The 23185-nt window shown below is 36.2% G+C and overlaps 1 protein-coding gene across 3 annotated transcripts; it reads right to left on the bottom strand.

The window, feature by feature from the left end:
- Positions 1–470: 470 nt before the first annotated feature.
- Positions 471–21848, bottom strand: NPAT (nuclear protein, coactivator of histone transcription). 3 transcript variants are annotated; one of them, XM_070942863.1, is made up of 18 exons: positions 21690–21848; positions 18971–19089; positions 17500–17560; positions 16691–16763; positions 15735–15775; positions 14384–14614; positions 13479–13560; positions 12961–13102; positions 11604–11695; positions 11431–11518; positions 11027–11126; positions 10210–10335; positions 7681–9282; positions 5617–5732; positions 5407–5512; positions 4298–4355; positions 2169–3252; positions 471–1229 (listed from the first exon to the last, which is right to left on the bottom strand). In XM_070942863.1, the coding sequence occupies exons 1-18, from the start codon at positions 21724–21726 to the stop codon at positions 1152–1154; spliced, it is 4236 nt and encodes a 1411-aa protein (XP_070798964.1). In that variant the 5' UTR covers positions 21727–21848; the 3' UTR covers positions 471–1151. The 3 variants fall into 3 exon arrangements, with proteins under 3 accessions (XP_070798964.1, XP_070798966.1, XP_070798965.1); XM_070942865.1 differs by having other exon boundaries at positions 471–1226; XM_070942864.1 differs by having other exon boundaries at positions 11027–11123.
- Between the last annotated feature and the right edge of the window lie 1337 nt (positions 21849–23185).

Here is a 23185-nt window from a genome sequence, read left to right as displayed (position 1 = left end):
AAAGATTCCTAAAATTCTCTCCAGATTCCTAAGAAGATTATTTCTTCTGCAAGGACATAGGTGGAGAGCTATGCAGCATGCACCAAGAACTTTACTGATTGAGCAGTTCTGCTTTCCCACTCATGCAATTTTAATTGTGTGAGATACTCACTACTGCAAATGATGTCACATCCTCAGGATATATATTTAAATTTTCTCTTGCTTAAAACAAGTTAAGCAAAAATGAGGACCCAGTTTGTGCGGGCAATAAGCTGACTTTGTATAAATATACAAAAGGATGAAGGCTATTGCTGAGCACATTGTAAGCCGCCCTGAGTCTTCGGAGAAGGGCGGCATATAAATCAAATTAAAAAAGAAACAAACAAACAAACAAAAAAAACAAGTTTATCAAAATTAAATTTGTATCCCCAAATGCAGAAAACACATCCCTAAGTAAATTTTATGGCGTAAATGAGAAGTCTGTTAAAATATCTATGTATAGTAAGAGAATTGAAAAGTATTTATTATGCTAGATTACAGCTAAAGGAAAAAAACAGAGAAAAGGAAACAGGAAAGTTCTCAATACAAAATCAGCTGAGGTTTTCTGCTACAGGCCAAGCATTAAAGTATATATATATATATATATACTCACAGATAAGCCCACTATCGATAAGATGAACCCAATTTTTGAGGGGGTGCTTTTTTGATGCCTACTATAAATTATCAGATTATCTGCAAGTATATACAGTAAATCTGTTCATCCAAATTCATCCAGCTATATGAAGTTTGCTTTGATTAAACCATGGGGTCCAATCCTAGGCACACAATCTAAAAACCAGCAATCTTGGTTCTAGGCGTCTTTAGGATAAGAGGTGTCTGACACCATGAAACCCTGCTAAAATTCTAGAAGAACATAGTCAACACCTGGTGTTAATAAAAGTAGCATTTTGTTCTTTTACAACTTGAAAATCTGTACAATAGTTACATGACAAAATAAACTACAAATTTAACATAGAATCTTTAAAGGCTCTTAGAAAACATCCATTAAGTTCATTAGATCCAGGATGATTTTCATTTCAGATGTTGAATTTTGATGATTACATAATATAATCCTAAACTTGTTCTCCTCTTCATCGTGCTGAAGAACATCTGTACTTGAATACAGCTGGCATTTATTCATCATAATGCAATGATAATAAAAATTTATCCACATCCATTTCTGCAGGAAACGCAATTGGTAATTTCTTCTGCTGAAAAAGAAAATATTTTTATATATATAAAATATTTATTTATGGCTAAAATCTGCATAGAACAGATCATTCAAACTCCTATCTCCAGCAACGCCTATGTTCAAAAGTATCAAACTTTTTTCTTCTGATAGTAAGACTGCCTCATGCCCCATTATTTAACTTCTGTAAGATGTATGTCAGTAGTACAAGGAACTATTCTTCATAGGAGCTAACAGCAGTATCCCTTATGCATTCTAAACTAGTTACTACTAGTTAAAACTAAGATTTTAAGAATTAAGCTTCACCCTTAAGCACTATTGTAGGTATCATAAGCACTAAGCCAGTTTAGTTAACAGCAGTTTCATACCAAGCAGTGATGATATATTATCACTATAAGTAAGCACTTATTCTACAGTATATCAAAATTATTGATATTTTCTAATTTTATATCTTTTAGAAAGGAGTTAATTTTAGTCCTGTTTTAGTCAAATCTTTATCCTGAAAATGGCCTATGTTAATGGATAGAAAAGAGAAATGATGTATGTCATAAACAGTGACAAAGTCAAGAGGAGGATTTTCTTCCCCAAAGTATATGAATATAAGTAGGAAACATAGGGAAGATGTTTCTTGTCTGCAGGTAGAATGCACTTGAATGTTTCCCATAATTGGCTGCTAAGGGATTAATTGAGCCAATTTGGTGCAATGGTTAAGGCACTGGGCTAAAAACCAGATCATGAATTCTAATCCTGCCCTGGGCATGAAGCCAACTGAATGACCTTGGTCCAGAGTCCCATTCTCTCAGCCCTAGGAAGAAAGCAAGGGCAAACCACTTCTAAAATCTAGCAAAGAAAACTTATTATTCAAAGGCACAGGACAAAATGGGAGATCAACCTCTATTCTTCTATACATAGTTCTCTACCGCTATACAAATGCTGTTAAATAAAAAAAAACCCTGCTTACCTTTATCTTCTTTTTCTTTACGGGCAATGCAAAATTCTGAACATCCTTTTTATTGGTAGTCCGGGAATTCTTTTCACAATCCACAGTGTCTTCCTGCTTTCTTTTTTTAGTTGCACTTCTTATAGACTTAAACTGTTGAGTATTGTCCTTCAGTGGAGTAGTACTAGTCCTTGCAATAGCGGCGCGTGAAAGTATCATCAAAGTGTGGGCAGCCATGCTAACACTGTTTTCACTACCCGTTTCACTTGCTGGGCTACAGGCTGGCAGATCAGGAGTAGCTGGAGGAACCATGATCCTTGGTGTTGTACTATCTTCACTATACCTTTTACAGGTTGGGGTCCTTATATCAAAGGTATCGTCTGAATGTCTATCACTAGTACCTGAAGGCGTACGGGGTAGTGGCAGTTCCCCGTTTTCAGGTAGCTTACTAGCGGGGCTATGCCTTTGAATATCATACAGCATTTCCACAGCTTGCTTAGTTAAAGGACCGGTCAAGCTATTGACTTGACTGGGAGACTTAGTTTGCTCTTTTTTAAATTCCTTTGAAGGTAAAACACCTGCGTTTTTATTGTTGGCATTTGGTTGAAGCCCCTGTTTTTTAGTTACTTCCTGAGCTGAGGAACAATTCTTCTCATGATGAAGACTTTGTTGGCTGTTGGATAAGGGTGCCACCTCCTGAGTTTGGGGGACAAGATTCCTTTCTAATTCGTTTTCTTTATTTGCTGTCTGCTTTCTTAATATATCCGATGCTAGTCCTGGACCCGAACCTTTTTTCTCCAGTTGGCTTTCCTTTACAGCCAAATTTTTGCTAGTAATATCTGGCTTACATAAAATTCTTGGCAGAGTTCTTTCACGTTCCCTCTTGCTAGGTTGAGTTTTTGTTGATGAAAGCACAGTATTAGAAGAGCTTTGACAGATCTTAGAATTCTCATTCTTTTCTTTTTGTGATGCTTGGGTGGTATCAAAGCAAAGCACTCTTCTGTGACTGCCATTTTGTTTGTAACTTGGGCTTGTAGTATCAGCTGGCACCGTTTCTAGCTTCTTTTTCAAGTCCACACAAATATTCTTGTCTGAGTTTCCAATTCTGAAAGAAAAAAATAGTATTAGGCAACTTTGCCTGAAATTTCTATTTTAATTATTTTTGCTATCCAAAACCACTGCTCAGTGCTTAAATTGGTTTGATCTTAATCACCTCAAATAAATAGATTTAAGTACGATATAAAGTGTTAAACATTTTTAAATTATTTTACTTTATTGAAATGAAGAGAAGAATGCATAAAAAAATATTTTGTTTAGATGTCTATGGTGATTCTCAATCATCCAGGTCATGGTTGTCCCAGTTGTTTTTTCTAAAAGGCAACTGAACTGTTTCCCCCCCCTTTGAAAACGTTTTGTTTCTCATCCAAGAAGCTTCTTCAGTTCTGAAGTGAAACTTTTTTCAAAGAAAAAAAACACTGAAGTCCAGTTGTCTTTTGAAAAGCATCTTTGGGCTACAACAATCTTTGGGTTATTTTGTTTATGAATATTATTTTTTTTTAATTTTTCTTTTTAACTTTTACCTATATGTATTTGTAGCATACACATAAAACCAGTTAGAACTGACTCCCCAGAGTATGTGACAACACTCATTGAAAATGATTAGCATGAAGATCAGAACACTAGCCTGAAGTGATTTTTACAGGTAGACCTTGGCTTATGGCCCATTTGTTCAGGGACTTTTCAGTTACAATGGTGCTGAAAAAATGGATGTACAACGAACTCTTGAAATTCTGGCCATTGAAGAAATCAATCATGTGATTGTGGTCTGGGCACTCAGGTTCCCAGCTCACAATTACAACATCCTTTGATCAAGATCTTCTCTGACCGCTTCCCATGAGAAAAATAAATGGGAAAGCCCACAGGGAAAGTCATAGATCGCTCCCACCCACAGCAACGCTTTCCTAATTCCAAATCACTCAAATGAAAAAATACTGTATGAATTGATGTTTGTCAGTAACTTCCAAGATTACATTCTGCAATTTTGTAAACTGAAACAAAGGCTGCTGGTTATAATGAAGATCAGCCAGTTTATACATTTCTCCATGTCCAGCAAATATACAAACTAAGAAATACCACATTGCATAACTGACCTCTGAACTCGAGCACCAGGATGATTGACAAGTTCTGACCCATTGAGCACTGGTTTTCCTAAATGATTAAGGCAAAATAAATAATCTTTATTAATAGCATTCAAGAAGCATTTAGTTTTATACTAAATCACAAAATATTTTTGGATGTCTTTTTGAGTACTGAACCCACATTTTATTTCTCAAGACACTTAAAAAATTGAAGTGCATATAAAAAATTCACAAGGGAATAAATGAGTTCTTACAGTCTTCCTTAATGACTTCCTCCTACTCTCAAACCTGACTGCTCTGAGGTAGAGAGAGACAAGGGCCTCTTGCAGATTTGAAGATCTGGATGGGTTTCAAATAAGCTAATGCCGAAGTAAAATAAGTACTTGGAAATATAGTTGCAAATAATGCATGTGGCATGGTATAAGTACTCTATAAGTCAATCATATAATTCTCAACATTTGGGCAGTCATATTTCAGCACCCAGGGAATTTTCCCAAAAGACTTGACATAGCTGGTCATCACTGGCTGTCTTGAATGCTTTCTGGGTGCAAAAGCAGGAAATACATGAGGATGAAAACAGTAACTGAGTAATTGAAACAAAGTTGGATTTCTTCAGGCAAGACTGCAGCTGCATATGGAGCTAAACTTGTAAAACATTCCAAGCCCTTGAGCAATAAAATGCTCAGTCCAGAAGAACTTTTAAGTCCAGCATTTGGTCCAGCAAAAGAAAAGCTACTCCATTTATGTCTAGCTGTAAATCTACACTGAAAGTTGTTAATTTCCACATACGCAGCATATTTCTCTGCTTTTGATAGTCAATCTTATCAATCCCAAACTGCCTTAAGACGTTGATTCAAGACTCCCTTGGATCAGTTAACAGAGAAACAAGATAGAACTGAGCATTAATTGCAGGCTGAGGACTCTCTAATCCAAACCTTTTGGTATCTTTTTTCAGCTATGTCCCCATAGCTTGTTCAAGCGCCCCAAAATAATAAGACTTCCTCGAAAATAAGGCCAAGTGCTTATTTCGGGGTTCAAAAAATATAAGACAGGATCTTATTTTCGGGGAAACATGGTAGTTGAACTAATATAACCTTGTGCTGCCTATGCCCTCTGCTTACCTCCTCCATTTGATTTACTTCTTGGTATCCTGTGAGATTTTGGAGGAAGAGGAAGCTTAGGAACACCTCCACTGCTCAACGAAGTGTGGACCGGCATATGCAGAATCTTTAAAAAGTGAAAGAAATAGAAATCAAGTTTTCTAAAAATTTCTTTAGCTCAAAAAAAATAAAAAATAAAAACAATAGTTATTTTTCAAACACAGCATTTACCTGACGGGAAGGATCTGAGAGAGTGTTTCCATTTTGCCCCATTATAGATACAGGAATCATTCCTACCATTCCTTGCAATACAGGCTGTATCGGAGAAGCAATTATAATTGCAGACCCTAAAAAATTAAGGTATCCATGTGAACTATATAATTTTATATTCCTCCGTCTCTTTTTCGCTCTCCCATGTAAAATTCAGTGAAAAGACTGACGGCAGATTTTGATAATTGAAGCTAAGTAAATCTAACCTAATGACCTTAGAAGCTATATCTAAATGGCTTTGAACAGTCCAGAGAAAGGACAAGCTATGAGCAGCAAAAAATGTAGTGCCAATTAAATGAACTAATGTTAGTTTTGATGATGCTACAATGAAAGGTTACAGCTCTAAAGACAAATCAATACCAAATTACAGCATTTCCTAAAAGCTGGCTCAGAGTTTTTTCCACATGGAGTAAGCCTACCTCAGCTTTGCAGTCATATAGAGGAAGTGTGACCCCTGTGTGTGGGTTGTGTGCTGTCAAATATTTTATTAGCAGTTTATATAAAATATATAAAAAAATTGGCAAACCTGAGTATAAACAAGAAGTAGAAATGGAGGTGTAAATGGACATGAACAAATGAATGAGGTCCATTTGTATTGCCTCTGAGATAAGCAGGGGTGCTATCATTTTTATTCCTTGTGAGGTTCTAGGCTTCCTTTTCTTTTCTTCTTCTATTCTCAAGTGCCTTTTACTAATTTCTGAAATATAAACTAGACTGCAAAAGTTTTACCTCCCCAAAGCCTCTCCAAGGTCTTACATAATCATAATAAGTACAATTATGTATAATAAGCATATATAGAATTGGACAATCCAGGAATGGTTTGTTCTGGAGAATTCTAGGACAATCTGCTTCCTTTGGGATCGTCATGTCCCAAAGGGGGAGTTTCTCCAAACTACCATAATTGCTTCAAGATGTTTTAAATATATAATATGGCAGATGAACCAGATGTTTGGGATCAAACCACCTTATAACCACTTCTAGTTCAGACTATTTATTGAACTTCCATCTAAAAAAATTACATGATCTGAAGGGGAAGAGAACATTATATATCTTTCTAAAATAGTTTTCAACTCAATTTTTGCAAATCCTCCACTTATTACCTACAGTAATGCTTAAACATTTGTGAACAGTGTTGAATTTTCTAAATTTCTGCATAAATATGATCTAAAATGTGATCTGTTCTCCACACAAGTGGAGAACATTTATTTTTTCAATAAATGAACAAATATGTTTTTAATTCACTAAATTGCATTCTCTTTATCTAGTTTTAGGCTTGTATGGAATTCATGTTTACGTCGTATTTATGCAGAAATATTAAAATTTCAAAGGACTCACAAACTTTAAGCACTAGTATATTCAGGCATATTATACTGTATATGCTTCTTAGTCAAAAATATTGTATAACTCACAACTTTAAATATAGGTTCTACTATTAGAATTTTTTAAAATATTGGAATGCTGAAGAAACAATTTGTAAGCAACTGAGCGCCACCTATCAAGAAATAGTAGAGATTAAAGGATTAGGCAATCATTTACATATTGTTATTGTACCTTATGCTATTAAATCAGGATATGACTTTCAGCTTATGTTTAGTGGCTGCAAAAACAAAAAAAAGGAAGTCTTAGTGCTTGAATAGACTTCTCTTCTATGTGAGTCTTTCTATGTGAACATATTATTGAGTCTTCATGGTCCTTGATTTTGACCAAGTCAGAAAGTTACTCACCCAACTTCTGGGTTTTTTTTTTCTTTATTAAAAATCTAATGGACACTGGTGTCATCATGCTAAATGATATGGAATCAAGGGTTCAGCAACTGCCAATATAAGTCAATTCACTTACAGCAATTGGTTACAACTCATCTATGATTCAAAGACCATCACGTAAATTTTGTCCCTGTGATTTTTTTTTTTAGTATCAATCTCTATAATTTTATTTGACCGTTATAAATTACCTTCAACCAACAGCACATTGAAATCCAACTGTTTTAAAACCCAAGCAAACATTTAGTTGTCCATAAATAATTACCCTGTGAAAAGTTTGGAGACATTGGTGGGTTCATGGCAAACAAACCGTTTGTCCTAGGAGGCGTCCGTAACTGTGGTGGCATTGGAACCTGTGATGTAAGAGAAGTTGGATTGCCTGGAAATACGACTAAATTTGAGGGAGTAACGTTAGTACTCAATGCTGTCGGCTCAGATATACAGGAGGCAATATAAACACTATTGGAGCTTCCAAAAGACGTGCTTGTGGCTGGCATTAGTTGAATAAATTCTCCATCCTTGGAAACATTACTCGTGCCAGCAACTGAAAATACAGCACAATCTTCATTCTGTATGTTGAACGAACTCACAACAGAATCTTGAGATCTGAGAACCAAAAGATTCTGTTCTATCAAAGATGAATCTCCAGGCCTTTCAGATTCTTCAGCCGTTATAGATTTAGATGTTCTTGTCATCTTGGATGGTGATTTAGCTGGAGAAGACAATATTATAGTTGGTACATTTTCCCCTGTGATGCTGGAAACAGCATTGTTTAGTTCAGTGTCTGATGAAATGAATGGATCATCGCTAATAATAATGTTTAAGGAAACAATATTAGAAGGATCTACACTAGTGCCTTGATTACTAGATGAAACACCCCCAGCAACTTTGTTTCCTGGGCTTGTTTCACCTCTTGGATCTGGAAATGGAGAATGACATTCACTGGATGTAGTGGGATTGGCCTCAATAGTTGTTTCTGTAGGCCTCTCATTATCAGAAGTTAAAAATAAGCTCTCAGCATCTGCTTTTGTAGAAGATGATGGTTCCTGCATTTCTACCTGTGTTATTTCAGAATCCTCCAATTTCTGGTTTCCATATTTTAAGCAAGGCTCTGGGTCTGTAGCTGGATCATCCAAATTAAGACTATTGGAAGTACCAACAACTTCAAGCTGGAGCTCTACTACATTTGGACCGGACGCTTCAACCACAAGTGTTGCAGAAGGTTCTGATTCCAACTTATTCGAGCCTTGACAATCAGAAGAACTAGGACTGTTTTGGTTGTGCTGGGCAGATACAGGAAACACAGATTGGTCTGTGACCTGCTGTAAATTTTCAGCAATTTCTTTTGAATGGCTGCAATTCACACTGAGTTTGTTCACTGTTTCACTTTCACCAGATTTCAAGGGAGCAAGCACTTCTGCGTTTGTTTTTTCAGATAGCATATGATTTGGCAAAGAACAACACTTAGTTCTATCGGATAAAGCTGTTTGTGAAGTATCCAGCTGATTATACGGCAAATCAGGTAAGTTCTGAACACCTTGACATAATACATCCTTTTCAATTCTGTAATTCCTTGTAGCTGATCCTTGTTTGTTGTAAGAATCTACATTGTGCTCATTACTAGGAAACTGATTTTGCTCAGATTCAAAGGTAGATTTTGGCTCGATTTGTTGGTCAGGTGTCTCCATTTCAATTGATTCACTTTGATTTCTCACTTCAGAGCCTGAAGAAAATTCTCCAGATACTATAGTTTGTATCTTTAGATGCTGTTCTAAAGTCAAATCATGTTCATTGCAATTAGTCTTTAGGACACATGCTTCTTTTGAATGATCGTCTGTGTACGATAGACTCTCATGGGAATGATCACCTGCAATATAAAAATAAAATGAATTTAGCAAAAAAACACACCAGGTTTTAAATCGAATTATTAATCTTCTGTATATTTTTGTCAGGACAATGTTTGTTGACAGTTATTGTATTTTCAGCATTCTGGATTCTGATTTTTAATGACAGCCTGAACTATAATCTCTAAAGGATAAGATGAATAATATCAGAAGAATAAAATATATTCCTGTCTGCCTTTTTCAAAGGACATATGATAGAGCACAGAATAAACCAGCATTGCTCATTCATTGAATGCACTTGGAATGTTGTGTGCAGTTCTGTTACTGCATCTTAAGAAGATCTTTCCTGCAAGAAAGTCCAAGAAGTGATAACAAATAATCACGGTTACATATGCATGAATAAATATATTACACACACACACAAATATATAAAGATATAATGCATACATATGAAACAAACAACTCTCTTTTGCCTCAAGAAAAAATAGAAATGGATTTCTTTCTTTCACTAATTATGGAAAGAGTGATATATAATCACTAAAGTCAACATTTTAGCAATGGCAGGCATTCTAAGCTGATTTATGGAGAAGAAAAAAAGGTATTAAACAGAAGTTGTCAAGCTGTATAAAACAATCCTTAGGTTTTTAAAAAGAAGGTAGAAACTTAATTGTAACTTAAATTTCAATTAATCAACTTGCAGCCTGAATTTATATGGATTTGCAAAAAGCTAATTCCATGTATTTCAAAAGGAATTACTATCCTTTGTACAATAAAGACATATTTAGCATATTATAACAATTATGAAATCTTCTGGACCCACAGATGGTATTCAATTTTATAATAGGCATACCATTACCCCAAACATCCACGATTGTAAGTCTTGAAATCAATAATAGTCTTATATGTCAAAGAAACCAGATACTGGTTTAGACTCATTTAGAAATGCTTACCAAGTTCCTTAGTGCCAATATAGCTTTCAAGTGCTTTTAGGTTTTCTTCATCCACCAACATTGAATTATCTGTTCCATTCTGTGTAGGAATACCCTGAGAAACATTTCTACAATTCTTCGTTTTACCTATTTAAAATAAGAAAAACGTTCTAACTTCAACATAAGATGGAAGAATCGATATCAATTCTTTAACTGCATTAAGGGTTCATTTTATGTCATCAACTTCACACTTGAGACCATTCTTTAGAAATTATGTCTGGCCCAAAGTGAACAATTTGTAGAGGGTCCAATCTAATCTATTTGATAACCTAAAAACTCTAAGTCAAATATGAACTGAAATCCTAATACAACTGTTTTGATGGGATGGAATGCAAAAACTACTTGTTTGTATGACAGAAATGTCTAAATGACAAACGATAAAGAATAGCTTTTCAAATCTCCCCTAGCTATGTAATTTCTAGCAACATGTGTTGAAATTCTAGAATTGCAGTCAGAATACTTTTGCAGGATGGGAAAAACTAAGAAAATATGAGAATCTGCACTGGAACTGTGAAAACTTGTCATAATCATGACAGGAAAACTGTAGCATTGTTTTAATGGAAAAGTTCAACCAGACTAGTAAACTAGAGTTCTTGAGAGTATCAGTTTATATTTTCTGTTAAAATATATGGACACAAAGGGTTAATTCAGTCGAAATGCATGTCCTTCATACACTGTAATACTTTTCTTCTCAGTCCCACTGAGTTCAATGCAGATGGCTGGAAATCACTCACCATTGTAAAAACCTATGATATTTAAAGTGAAGAATAATCCATACCAAAATCAAATATATCAAAGAGTCCTTGAAATGCTGGATCTGATTCTGTTTGCTCCAGAATCTCCTGGATGGCTTCTTCTGTCATGTGAATTTCACCCTGCTGGGGTGTAAAAATAATCAGATATCAGTTAAAACATATTAGCTTTCTCTATGTGAGCAAAAAATATTCTGAAAGGTAGTGCAGAATGGGAAAAATCCTGCACTATAGACCATCAATCAGATTTAAAGATTCATAGCAGTACTGTTCTTTGTGGGCCTATCTTGATCAGAACTGAGAACAGGAGAAAAAGTAGGCAGACAAATGTACAACCTGCAACTTAGCTATTTATGTAGCTCTTTGAGCAAAACCCTAATTTATTTGCTACTTATAAGACCCAAATACTATATTAAAATCAGACACTTACCTGAAGACCAAGAAATTCATCAATCGAAGACTCTTGTATTGTTGGACCACTTTCCACCTGTTTTGCTGTCTGAGACATATTGCCATCGCTGAGAAAAATGTGTAAATATTTAGTATGTTTCAGAAATAATCTAAGCATCTTGAATAGTTTTTTTAAAAAATGAAATCTATTACCTGCCCAAGAACTTATTAATATTTTCAGCTAGCTTCTCCTGAAGACATTTGCTGCTCAGAATTTTCTCTCTGGCATTTTCAATAATCATTTGCTAGGAAATAAATTCAAAGTAGTCCACATTTTTGTTTTCATGATGTTTATAAAAGAAAAATTAATCCTATCAGCATCCTAATAAACTCTCCCCTTTGGTAGATATACACTCCCATATACTCTATAATTTCTTAATTGGGACATCAAATATGACATTTGTGCAATGGTCAGCAAAATCTTAAAGTTAGAAATTGTTCTCAATGTCATTAATTTTTCTACATATCTCTAAACTGTAGATGCAGTTCCTTACAAAGGAAAAGACCTAAGACCATATTTGTAGCACGCATATGATACAGGTAGTCCTCAATTTACAACTGTTCATTTAATGATTGTTCAACTACAATCTTCTCCCCTTTTTAAATGTAAATTTTAATTTGTTTTTAAATTATGGGGTATTTTAAATTCAGCCAAATTATTTAATTCGTTTTTAATTTATTTTAAATTTTTGTATTTATGTGTTTTATCTTGTGGCTGTTCACCGCCCTGAGTCCTTCGGGAGAAGGGCGGTATAGAAATTTAATAAAATAAATAAATAAATAAATAAATAAATAAATAAACAAACAAACAAACAAATAAATAAATAAATAAAGTAATAACGGCACTGGAAAAAGTGACTTATGACCGTTTTTTACAGTTACAACCTTTTCAGCATCCTCATTATCATGTGATCAGAAGCTTGGCAACTGGTTAGTACTTATGACCATTGCAGCATCCCAGAGTCACGTGATCTCCTTTTGCAATATCCTGTCAAGCAAAGTCAACTGAGGAAGCCAGATTTACTTAACAGCCAAGTTACTAATTTATCAACTGCAGTAATTCACTTAACAACTGTGGCAAGAAAGGTTGTAAAATGGTTCAAAACTCACTTAACAAATGTCTCACTTACCAACAGAAATTTTGGGTTCAATTGTGGTCGTAAGTTGAGGACTACCTGTACCTATGTAGCAATTTGGATGATGAAAGCAACCCTGTAAAGTCCCAACCATCTTCTGTTGTAATATTTTTGCCATACAGCTAATAAGGGCTTATTCACCTTGACCACAGCCTTGCATTTAAACTCTTAAGGATTAAAAATATTTGCATAAAATGCTATTAAGATCCCCATCCCCAAAGAAAGGAATAGTATTTCATGTTAACATGGGAAGTTTTAAAAGAGAAAAATCTCTGCACACCAAGACATATATAAAACTGGGATAATCAAACCAAGAAAAGTGAGGAGGGTAAAAAAAGAAAAATATGAAGTTTGTTTTAAAAAATATGGCTTACCGGAATGTCACCATCAATAAGTTCTAGTTGCTCACTTTCTTCTTCCATAGGCAAGCTTTCTTTTTCCGCTAGAAGAGACTCTCGTAAACTACAATTAGACAACTGTGGTCCTGATGTGTTATTTCTTTTCTTCTGGGAGTCACTGAAATATTTTAAATATTGGATGGGAAGAACATGTTATTAAGGCTAGAACTTCATGGCTCCTGCATAATCTTATCTATTCATGCTTAATGTTTTGTTCAACATTACATTAACGTGTTTCAGAGGAGTCCAATGGAATTGTAATGAATTAGACACATAATTTGCAGTCCAAGAGGAAAATGACAGAAAACAAAAGTGAGATGTAATGACTTGACCCAAATTCATAAACATGTCAGTGGAAATGTAGAAGGACATTAATATGAACCGAGGACCACATACCTTTTCTCTACTTCTCATTTTTCACATCTTTCTTTATGTACAAATTCTGAATATGCAACATACGTTACACTATAAATACTTAAACTGGGAACTGTTACCTTTTTCTTTTTCCTGGAGACAATACACTTGAGTTAAGCTTTCGCTCTTGGAGTGCAGAAACCAAAGTGAGGGAATCACCCACTTTAAAAAAAAAAGCATTTAAGAACAAAATTATATTAAGCATTGATTTGTTTAAGAGGTTTAGGATATCAATAATGAATCGGTATTGTCAGCACTAAGAAAATGAGTGTGATACTGATTGGAAAAACATGGCACTCTCTTTTTGAATTTAATTCAAACATGAGCTGTATAAAAACCTAAATAAGAAGAAAACAACTATTTTGTGCTAGCTGAGAATACAGCACAGTTTAATTTTCCATTGGAGAATGTAAGGCTAGTAGGTGGTATTACAGGTGGAGACTTAAAGGACCAGAGAAGCTGTAAGAAGGACGATGAAGAAAGAACTAAAATGGTATCATAAAGGCTAGCTAATAAGATAGATCTAGATTCTAGACAAATCCAGTTGCTGAAGATTGTTAGCATGCTAGCATACAGGCCAATAATCCTAACATGAACTAGGCCACGCATTATAGATATTTTTCCTGGGATGGTGGCAATTATCTGAAGCAGATGAGGACCCAATGCAGAAAAGTACGTTTCAGATAAAAAGGAGAATGCAGGAAGAGACCAAGTGTATCATTTGCTGATGATCTGTCAGGGACTAAAGATGATAGAAAAGATGAAATTGTCTAAAATATGAACCCACAGGAAGCCCTTATAAATGAGGATGAAAATAATATTATATATATATATATATATATATTATTTTCAATGGAAACAGGGTTTTCATGCTCCCTATATTTAGTGGCAGAAAGGAAATCCTACGTTGTTGTGGTCACATGGCTTTCTCAAAAGTTTCCTTATAGTTTGTACCCACTATTCAAGAAAAGTTCAGTAAACTTACTATTAATTTGGCTTTCCTGAATTTGCCCCTGGTGTGTAGAAGGAAGATTCAATCTTGTCTGAGCCAGACTTGAACCTATAACTGGTTTAAGAATAACCTGTGTGGCTGTCATTGCTGTGGAAGTTAGTTGTCCTGGCTGATAAACTGCAGGTGATGACCCTAAATTAGAAGAGGCTGACTGTTGAAGGCACTTCTGTTTTTTCATATCTACAATTGCACTTCTAGTGCGACCTTTAAGTAAACATTAAAAAAGAAACATAGAACATTTCATTAGTTATTTGGTAAATTTATATGACCACCCATTTTATGTATATGACTGTGAGCGAAGTACAAAGTCTAAAAATGCATAAATCATTAAACAAACAAACAAACAATTAGATGCAACAAAATTAGATGTTAGATAATTTCAGGAGCCAACTAAGTTTTAGAGTCAGCTTTAGCATTGAAATAAAGATGACTGTTTTTTGTTCCTTCACTCATCACTAATTTTGAGCCGGAAAGCATTTATTTTTCTGTTGGCAAATATAACTGGCATCAATGAATGCTATGCTGTCTTGATACATATTCCGGTTCAGGAATGTATGCCACTTTCTAGGATTATTTAATCTAAAATTAATGGAAATTTACTGAATTAGTATATGGCATTTTTCTGGATCGTTTCTAGATTGGAGTCATAGGTGTATCTCCTGCTCCCATACCTTCTGATTATTTTTGTGGCTAGAAGTAGAGAAAGTATGTTTGCTTGCTTATTTATTCATTATATTTGTATCTCAACAAAATCTCCAAGGACTGTCTATAGTAAACAGCATAAAATATCTAAATATACAATATTAAAATATCCACAGTAAGAAAATAATACATAATATGGAGCCATAAAGACCTTAGATACCTTTTATCATGTCATTTAAATAGTTTAGATCATGTCAATTATCTCCAAATCCTCTTGGGAAAAGCTGTTTTAATCAGCTTTTGGAAAGCTGTAAGGGGGGACCTTCTATAATTCAGAGGGAGGGTCTAGTTGCTATTATTGGGAAAGGAAGCATCTTCAGGTCTTAGTATTCCTCACTTCATGGATATAGAAAACTAGAAAGCTTTTTCCAGAGAAATGGGAAAATATAGCATAGAGATTATAGAAGAAAAGCTAGGGAGACTGTGCTGGTAAATAAATGTCTAACATCTGGGTCTTGTATCCAATATCTGTATTACATAGTCCAATATAAAGCACTAGCATGCTTTATTAGAACAAAGTCAGTGAAATTAATGAGATTGATTTCTAAGTAATTATGATTTAAATGTATGAAAAGCTTTTAATAGTAAACTCAAGCCACATAACATAGCTTCAAATACATACTCCGTTGATTAGCAGAAAATCCAACTGAATTCTGCATGCTCCTGCAAAAATCAAATTTTTAGTTTGTTAAAATGCAACATATAAGTATATAAAATTATATTTAGAATATTTATGTGACAACCATATCTACAGAGATAAATGCAAAAAAATATGTTTCGGTTGATAGTTTTCTTATTTGTTTTATGCTATTTCAGTATCATATAACATAGGAATCAGTTCCTGGCATCAAATACTATCCTGTGATCTTGCACTATACTGAGATGGGAAAATGCTGAAATTATGCAAAATTTAGGGCATCTCACCAATGTAGGGTGAGGCCGAAACTGTATAATACTTTAGCAACTACATGAAAATTGTAAAAAATTGAAATTTTGAGTGATTTCAGTAAAGAACATGAATTTAGTAGCTTTATATACCATTCCAGTTGTCAACTGAGTAGCTAGCATTCCTATTGTATATGAATATGATGGAAATAACAAACATAATTATCAATAAACATCATTAAAATTATTCATATACTGAACAATTACAATCTTGAATAAACATATATTCTTATACAAATAAAATTCCTCTTGAATCCCCCTCAAAGTCCTGTTGAAATAGTCAGGCTTTAATAATTTCTCTGAATCCCAATAGTGTTGTTATTTTAGCATTTGGATATTATTTTATAAGATGAAGATTTTATAAAATATAATGGATAGCATCCAATTATGTTTTTTTCTGCTAATGAAGCAACATTTGTCAGTAATGCTGGAGAAGAGACAATTTTGCCTGTTCCTCACCACTGCACCCTTAACGAGAACCATATTGGTTTCATTCAACAAGTTAGGGCTGTCCATGGGACATCAATATTAAAGAAACTGCAGAATCAAGAAAGCATGTGAAAATTGAATTCCCAATAATAAGAAAATAAGCAGAGTCAGATTTACAGACTATTTGCACTAAATTCAAATTACCTGATTTGAGAAAGTGTATAATCTAGCTTCTTCCATAAAGATGACATCATTGCTGGAACGTCATTTGTTGTTTCTTGAAAATATATAATTTTGTAAAAATTTTAAAAATATTACAAATGGAAAATCTGTGAAACAACAGTTATTCAACCAAGAAACTATATTTCTAATATCTAATTTATTTGATATTTGATTTCTATTTATTTCAGTATTTTTTTTTTTTAATTTGATTTATATGCTGCCCTTCTCCGGAGACTCAGGGCGGCTTACAGTGCGTTAAGCAATAGCCTTCATACTTTTGTATATTTATACAAAGTCAGCTTATTGCCCCCACAAACTGGGTCCTCATTTAACCTACCTTAGAAAGGATGGAAGGCTGAGTCAACCTTGAGCCTTGGAGAGATTCGAACCAGCAGTAAATTGCAGACAGCTGTGTTAATAACAGGGTGCTTTAAACCACTGTAGTACCAATTCACTTAATGTGATTGCTATTGAGGGACTTTTCCTTTCTGCTGCTTAATGATCAATGTTATTTAATTTTATTTTTCTAATTGATATGCTTTTTCTATTTCATAACTACAGGTAGTCCTTGACTTCATTTAATAACTGTCTTGCCTAGCAATGGAAATTCTGGTCCCAATTGTGGTCCCAAGTCAAGAGCTTGTGTCATATTAAATTTATTTAAAGAGCATGATTTCAATGCTTCCTATGATTCAATAAATACATACATTTAATTGTATAAGATCAACAATCTCTCAATATAGTCAAAGCAACCAATGCTAGCAATAAAATGTGAATTTACCCACACCTACCTTTGGATTTCATGGCTATGTACTCATTCAATATGGTAATCAAGTTTTTTCCAAAGAGAGACTGAGAAGAGAAAAAACAGTATTAAACTATATCATAAAACACTGCAAAAATGTCACTTCTCCAAAGTATTTAGAAACATCAACCACCTACCTTATCTTAATGGCAAACTGTAATTTAAGTGTGTCTCTTAGGCAGAGGAGCCTTGTGTCTCTCTGGGATGCAATGTGCTGAAAAGGGGTCAGCAGAAGAGGGACCACCCCCACTGCTGCCTTATTTTTTAGGACTGGCCTAGTTTCTGGTCTGCTGAACTCTTCATTTGTTTGGGTTGGGCCGATGACAATCACTTGTGTGTTCTGGATAGGACTTGTCATGTGTGTGAATGACTGTGAGGTATATGTTTATATTACCAAGTTCCCTCTTAACTAGGCCTCTTGATTGCCAAGTCCTAAGGGCAGGTGTACTTGGTGGGGGCAGGGGCTTGAGCATGGCCACAAGTGCAGGTTGGATAAGTCTGATGGCGTTGGAGAATGAAGAGTTTATTAAAGGAAGCTTTGATGGGCAGGTATGTGTCACGTAGTGACAGGCAGAAGATATCAACCACATAAAGCAGTCCAGAAAATCAACTTCATATGAAAACTACAACTATATCCTATTATAACAGTATCTTGCAAATCTGATTGTGCTATCCCTATTCTCCTTCCTATACTCCAATGAATCAGAGGGGCATTGTAAATTGCTTCTAAATATTATATGCTTCCCAGGAGTTAAAATGTTTCCTCCCAAGTAATTGCCCATTACTCCCAAGTAATGGTTCTTGCATATTTGTCACAAGGTCATCTCCTTTACTCTCTACATGTAATATGGTAGGAATTTGAGGGAGGACCACTTTCAGGGTTGGCCGATTCAATGGCAAGATTGCTCCTGTTTGCCAGCCCTCAGCATTCATCTCTGATGTTACTGGGTCTTCACTGTCAAAATACCTCTTGGAACACCCGGGAACAGCATCCCCCTAGAGATTTGTACAGCTCCCACCTTGCTCGTCTGCAAGAGATCCCTTAGGAGACTTTTCTCCTAAGCCTTGGTTTATAGTGTTTAAATGTGCCCCTTTAAATTGGCAATGATGTGGAAAGCTGCTTTGTTCCCTCAGACAAATGTTTTTTTTCTTTGTTTCATTCTGGAATTGGAAAGCCTAGATATTCAATAAATAAATTAGATTACACATTAATTATTCCAGACGTGCTTGAAAAAAATATAGCAAGATTTAAGATATTATAAAGAGAAATATTATAAAGATTTGGCAGAAGAAGAACATCATGGCTTCAAAACCTAAGCGACTGGTTTGGACAAAACTCAGCAGCACTTTTTCATGAGGCTGTTGACAAAAATAGGATTGCCAACATGATCGACCGATGATGGATATGGCACAAGAAGAAGAAAAAGAAATAATTTTTGAAAATACATGCTACTTACTAGTAAACAGGCTGGTACAAAGCCTTCTCCTGTACAGTGCTCTGCATATTCTTTTAAATCTGAACTTTCCAGTATAAATGCTCTGCATGTGGCTAAAAGCTTTTCTTGTTGTAAATAACCTGAAAAGAGAATAATTTGTTTTCTAATCTGTGCATCATTATGAAAAGAAAAGAAAAAAAGTTTAACATTTGTTAATATCAAAATATATGTTCTTGTTTTAGAGGCATTTATCTATGTGGGATTGTAAATAAAGATGTATACATAATATTCCCCATGTTACTTCAAACAACACTTTCTGTGTATGATTCTGTATGACTATCAGTTTTTATTAGTTTTGCCTTTGTTTACCCCCCTAAACATTGTAGAAACATTCTTTCTACAATGTTTATGTTTACGTAGTTTTTAATTTACTATCACTGTATTTTACATTTTGTAAATAATTTCAAATGTCTTTGTATAGGAAGTGACATTCAATATATTTAATAATTTATGTTTTCAGAAATACTCTCCCTTTAAATGTAAACAAATCTACTATGCATTATTTAAGATTGCGCAATTAAAATGGAACAACTCACTTGATAGAAATGGATTCTGAATGATTCTGCATTTAATAGGTGACAATTTATATAAAAACTTAACAGTAACATTTAAATAAACATGGATTATATTTTGTACACACATGCAGTGTTATATTTTCTGAAGGATGTGTATCATAGCATAAATTCTAATCTTTTAGAACAATTATTTGTAGCCTTCTTTTTGATCATCTTTCTTCAAATCTTTCAACTTTGTGGACTGCCAACAGTGTCAAAAATAATACAAAAAGAAGCATAGCCCAATAAAACCACAAATGGATTCTTCATAATTTAGTCATAAATTCAAAATCTTTGTGGTGGAGATAGTCTGGCCTGATTAGACAAAAGAAAACATACAATATTGTACAATGCAAATATCCCAAAATGTAAAAAAGTTATTTCAGCTATCCAGTTGCCACTGTCCAATGTGAAATCTTGCATTTACTATTTTATACTACTGCCTTAAATATCCAAGTGTCTGGTTGAATTGCAAGTATCAGCTCTTCAGTATTCAGAGACCTTCCACAAAAGCTTCAATAATTATAGGTAGTCCAAAACCTATTACCACAATTGAGCCCAAAATTTCTATTACTAAGTGAGAAATTTGTTCAATGAATTTTGCCCTATTTTACGACTTTTTTGACACATTTCTTAAGACAATCAGTGCAATTGTTAAGTTAGTAACATGGTTAAGTGGTTCTGATTCCCCATTGACTTTGCTTGTCAGAAGGTCGCAAAAGGGCATCACCCGATCCCGGGATACTGCAACCATCATAAATATGAACCAGTTGTCAAGCATCTGAATTTTGATCATGCAACCATGGGGATGCCGCAAGGGTCATAAATGTGAAAAATGAAAAGACGCTTTTTTCATTGCCGTTTTAACTCTGAACAGTCACTAAATGAACTGTTGTAAATCGAGGAATATGTATACATATATACTGTTTCCCCAAAAATAAGACATCCCCTGAGAATCGGGCTTTGAGCGCATGTGCTGAAATAAGCCTCCCCCCCGAAAATAAGCCCTCTCTAAAAATATTTAAACACAGAGCTGGAAATCAGGCAAGAGGAGCCCCATCACCAAGAGCCTTGGTGGCGCAGCAGACTAAAGCACTGTTAAGTAACACCAGCTGCCTGCAATTACTGCAAGTTCAAATCTCAAGGTTTGACTCAACCTTCCATCCTTTCAAGGTAGGTAAAATGAGGACTCGGTTTGTGGGGGCAATAAGCTGACTTTGTATATATATATAAAAAGAACACTGCTTGGGGGAGGGCGAAAGCCCTACTAAGCAGGTATATACAAAAGTATGAAGGCTATTGCTTAACGCATTGTAAGCCGCCGTGAGTCTCCGGAGAAGGGTGGCATATAAATCGAACCAATAAATAAATAAATAAATAAATCTTGGTCCACACACCCCAAAATAATAAGACCTCCCTGAAAACAAAGCCAAGCGCTTATTTCGGGTTCAAAAAAATATATGACTGGGTTTTATTTTCGGGGTATATATATATATCGTGAAGGAGATGAAGATGAAAGATGGAGATGGAGGAGGAAGAGGAGAAGAAGAGGAGGAGGAGGAGAAGAGGAAGGGGAGGAGGAGGAGGAGGAAGAAGAAGAAGAAGAGGAGGAGGAAGAGGAAGAAAAAGAAGAAGAAGAAGAGGAAGAAGAAGATCCATCTAGTGAGGCACCAAACGATGCAAAGCCGTGTCGCCTGTTAAGGACCAGACAGGTTTGGCAAGGAGAGGAGATCAACAACAGCCACACGGAGGGAGAAGAGCGGGAAACGTCAACGACCCTCGGGGGCGATTCTGAGCAGAAGGGCCGGGCCGCCTCGGAAACTTTCCCCGCCTTTCCTTTGAAGAAACGTCGGCGGGGGTTTCTCTTACGGACCTGCCAGTCCCACACCGGCGCTGCCTGTCTTCTTACGACGCCCTGAACCCCGAATCCTTTCACTCTCGCCCGTTGGGCGAATGAACCCAGGCCGCGGGGGGGGGGGTCAGCATTTAATCCCGAGGAGTGGGTGGGTCGTGCGAATCGATAAAAGCGGCTCAACTGTATCAATCGCACTTCAGCTCCGGGTGAAAAAAAGAAAAGCGAAGAGGGCCTCGCCTTCCTTCCGACCCTGGTCGCTCTTCGCGCTTACCTAGCACCAGACGGGCCACGTCAGACGGCAGTAACATGGCGAGGGGAAACGGGACTTCGTCTCCTCACCCGCCGGCGGGGCGAGAGACCGACCCTCACCCACTTCCAGCGCGGCGATACGCCTTTCTTTCCCCCTCCCCGATTTCTTCAACTCGGGAAAGGCGCGCCCCCCCCGCCAAAAAAAAAAAACCTCCCTCAGAGAGCGAGCGCGGAAGCCCCGACCCGCCTCCCCTGTCGCTTCGAGGCTTCCGATCCGAAGAGCCACAACAAACGCTTTTCCGCTTCCGGATGGGGACGGGCATGAAAATGTTTCCCGCTTCTCAGTTCTCGCGGCGGCTGTTTGGTTTTTGTTTCTTTTCGTGAAGCCACGTGGGCGATGGAAGCGTTCGGAGCGGCCCGAGCGCGCGCCTGAGGGGGCCCCGGAGAGAACGTTGGCCCACCTCACGAGACGGCCCCACCCCCCTCCCCTCAGCGGGTGACATTTCAGGTCCGCTCTTTGCTTTCCCGCGCGAGCCTCCCTTGAGGCGTTCTCGTGTTTCTGGTGGTGGTGGTGGGGGGTGCTTTTCCGCCTATTCAGTTTCGTGGGTTTTTGTTTGTCTCTCTCTCTCTTTCCTCGAGCGAATGAAAACATCGCCTCAATCTCTCTCATAGAATAAATAACAAGGGCTGGAAGGGACCTTAGAGGTCTTCTAGTCCAACCCCCTGCTTAGGCAGGAAACCCTACACCAGAGGTCTTCAAACATTTATTTATTTATTTATTTATTTATTTATTTATTTATTTATTTATTTATTTATTTATTTATTTTTGTCGAGTACATATTAGACAATATATATATAAGTATAAGCATGAATTGAATACATAAAATGAGTATAATTAAAGGGAACATTAGGACAGGGACGGTAGGGATGCTGGTGCTCTTATGCACGCTCCTTACAGACCTCTTAGGAATGGGGTGAGGTCAACAGTAGACAGTTTTAGGTTAAAGTTTTGATGCACTTGTTGAAGTCCACAAGTCTTAAAGCTGCCAAGTTTGAAGACCTCTGCCCTACACCACTTCAGACAAATGGTTATCCAACCTCTTCTTAAAAACTTCCAGTGTTGGAGCATTCACAACTTCTGGAGGCAAGTTGTTCCACTAATTAGTTGTTCTAATTGTCAGGAAATTTCTCCTTAGTTCTAAGTTGCTTCTTTCCTTGATTAGTTTCCACCCTTTGCTTCTTGTCCTGCCCTCAGGTGCTTTGGAGAACAGCTTGACTCCCTCTTCTTTGTGGCAACCCCTGAGATAGTGGAACACTGCTATTATGTTACCCCAGCCCTTCTTTTCATCAGACTAGACCTGTGGTGAAATCCAATTTTTTTTACTACTGGGCGTGGCATGCTGGGCGTGGCAGGGGAAGGATACTGCAAAATCTCCATTCCCACCCCACTCCAGGTAAAGGATACTGCAAAATTCCCATTCCCTCCCCACTCCTGAGGGAAGGATATTGCAAAATCTC

This window comes from Pituophis catenifer, unplaced genomic scaffold (genome assembly GCF_029215685.1).
Source record: "Pituophis catenifer annectens isolate HBS135680 unplaced genomic scaffold, rPitCat1.0.hap2 SCAF_4, whole genome shotgun sequence".
NCBI lineage: Eukaryota > Metazoa > Chordata > Lepidosauria > Squamata > Colubridae > Pituophis > Pituophis catenifer.
Note: the sequence above shows the minus strand (reverse complement) of the source record. Positions and strands in the feature narration are given on the sequence as shown.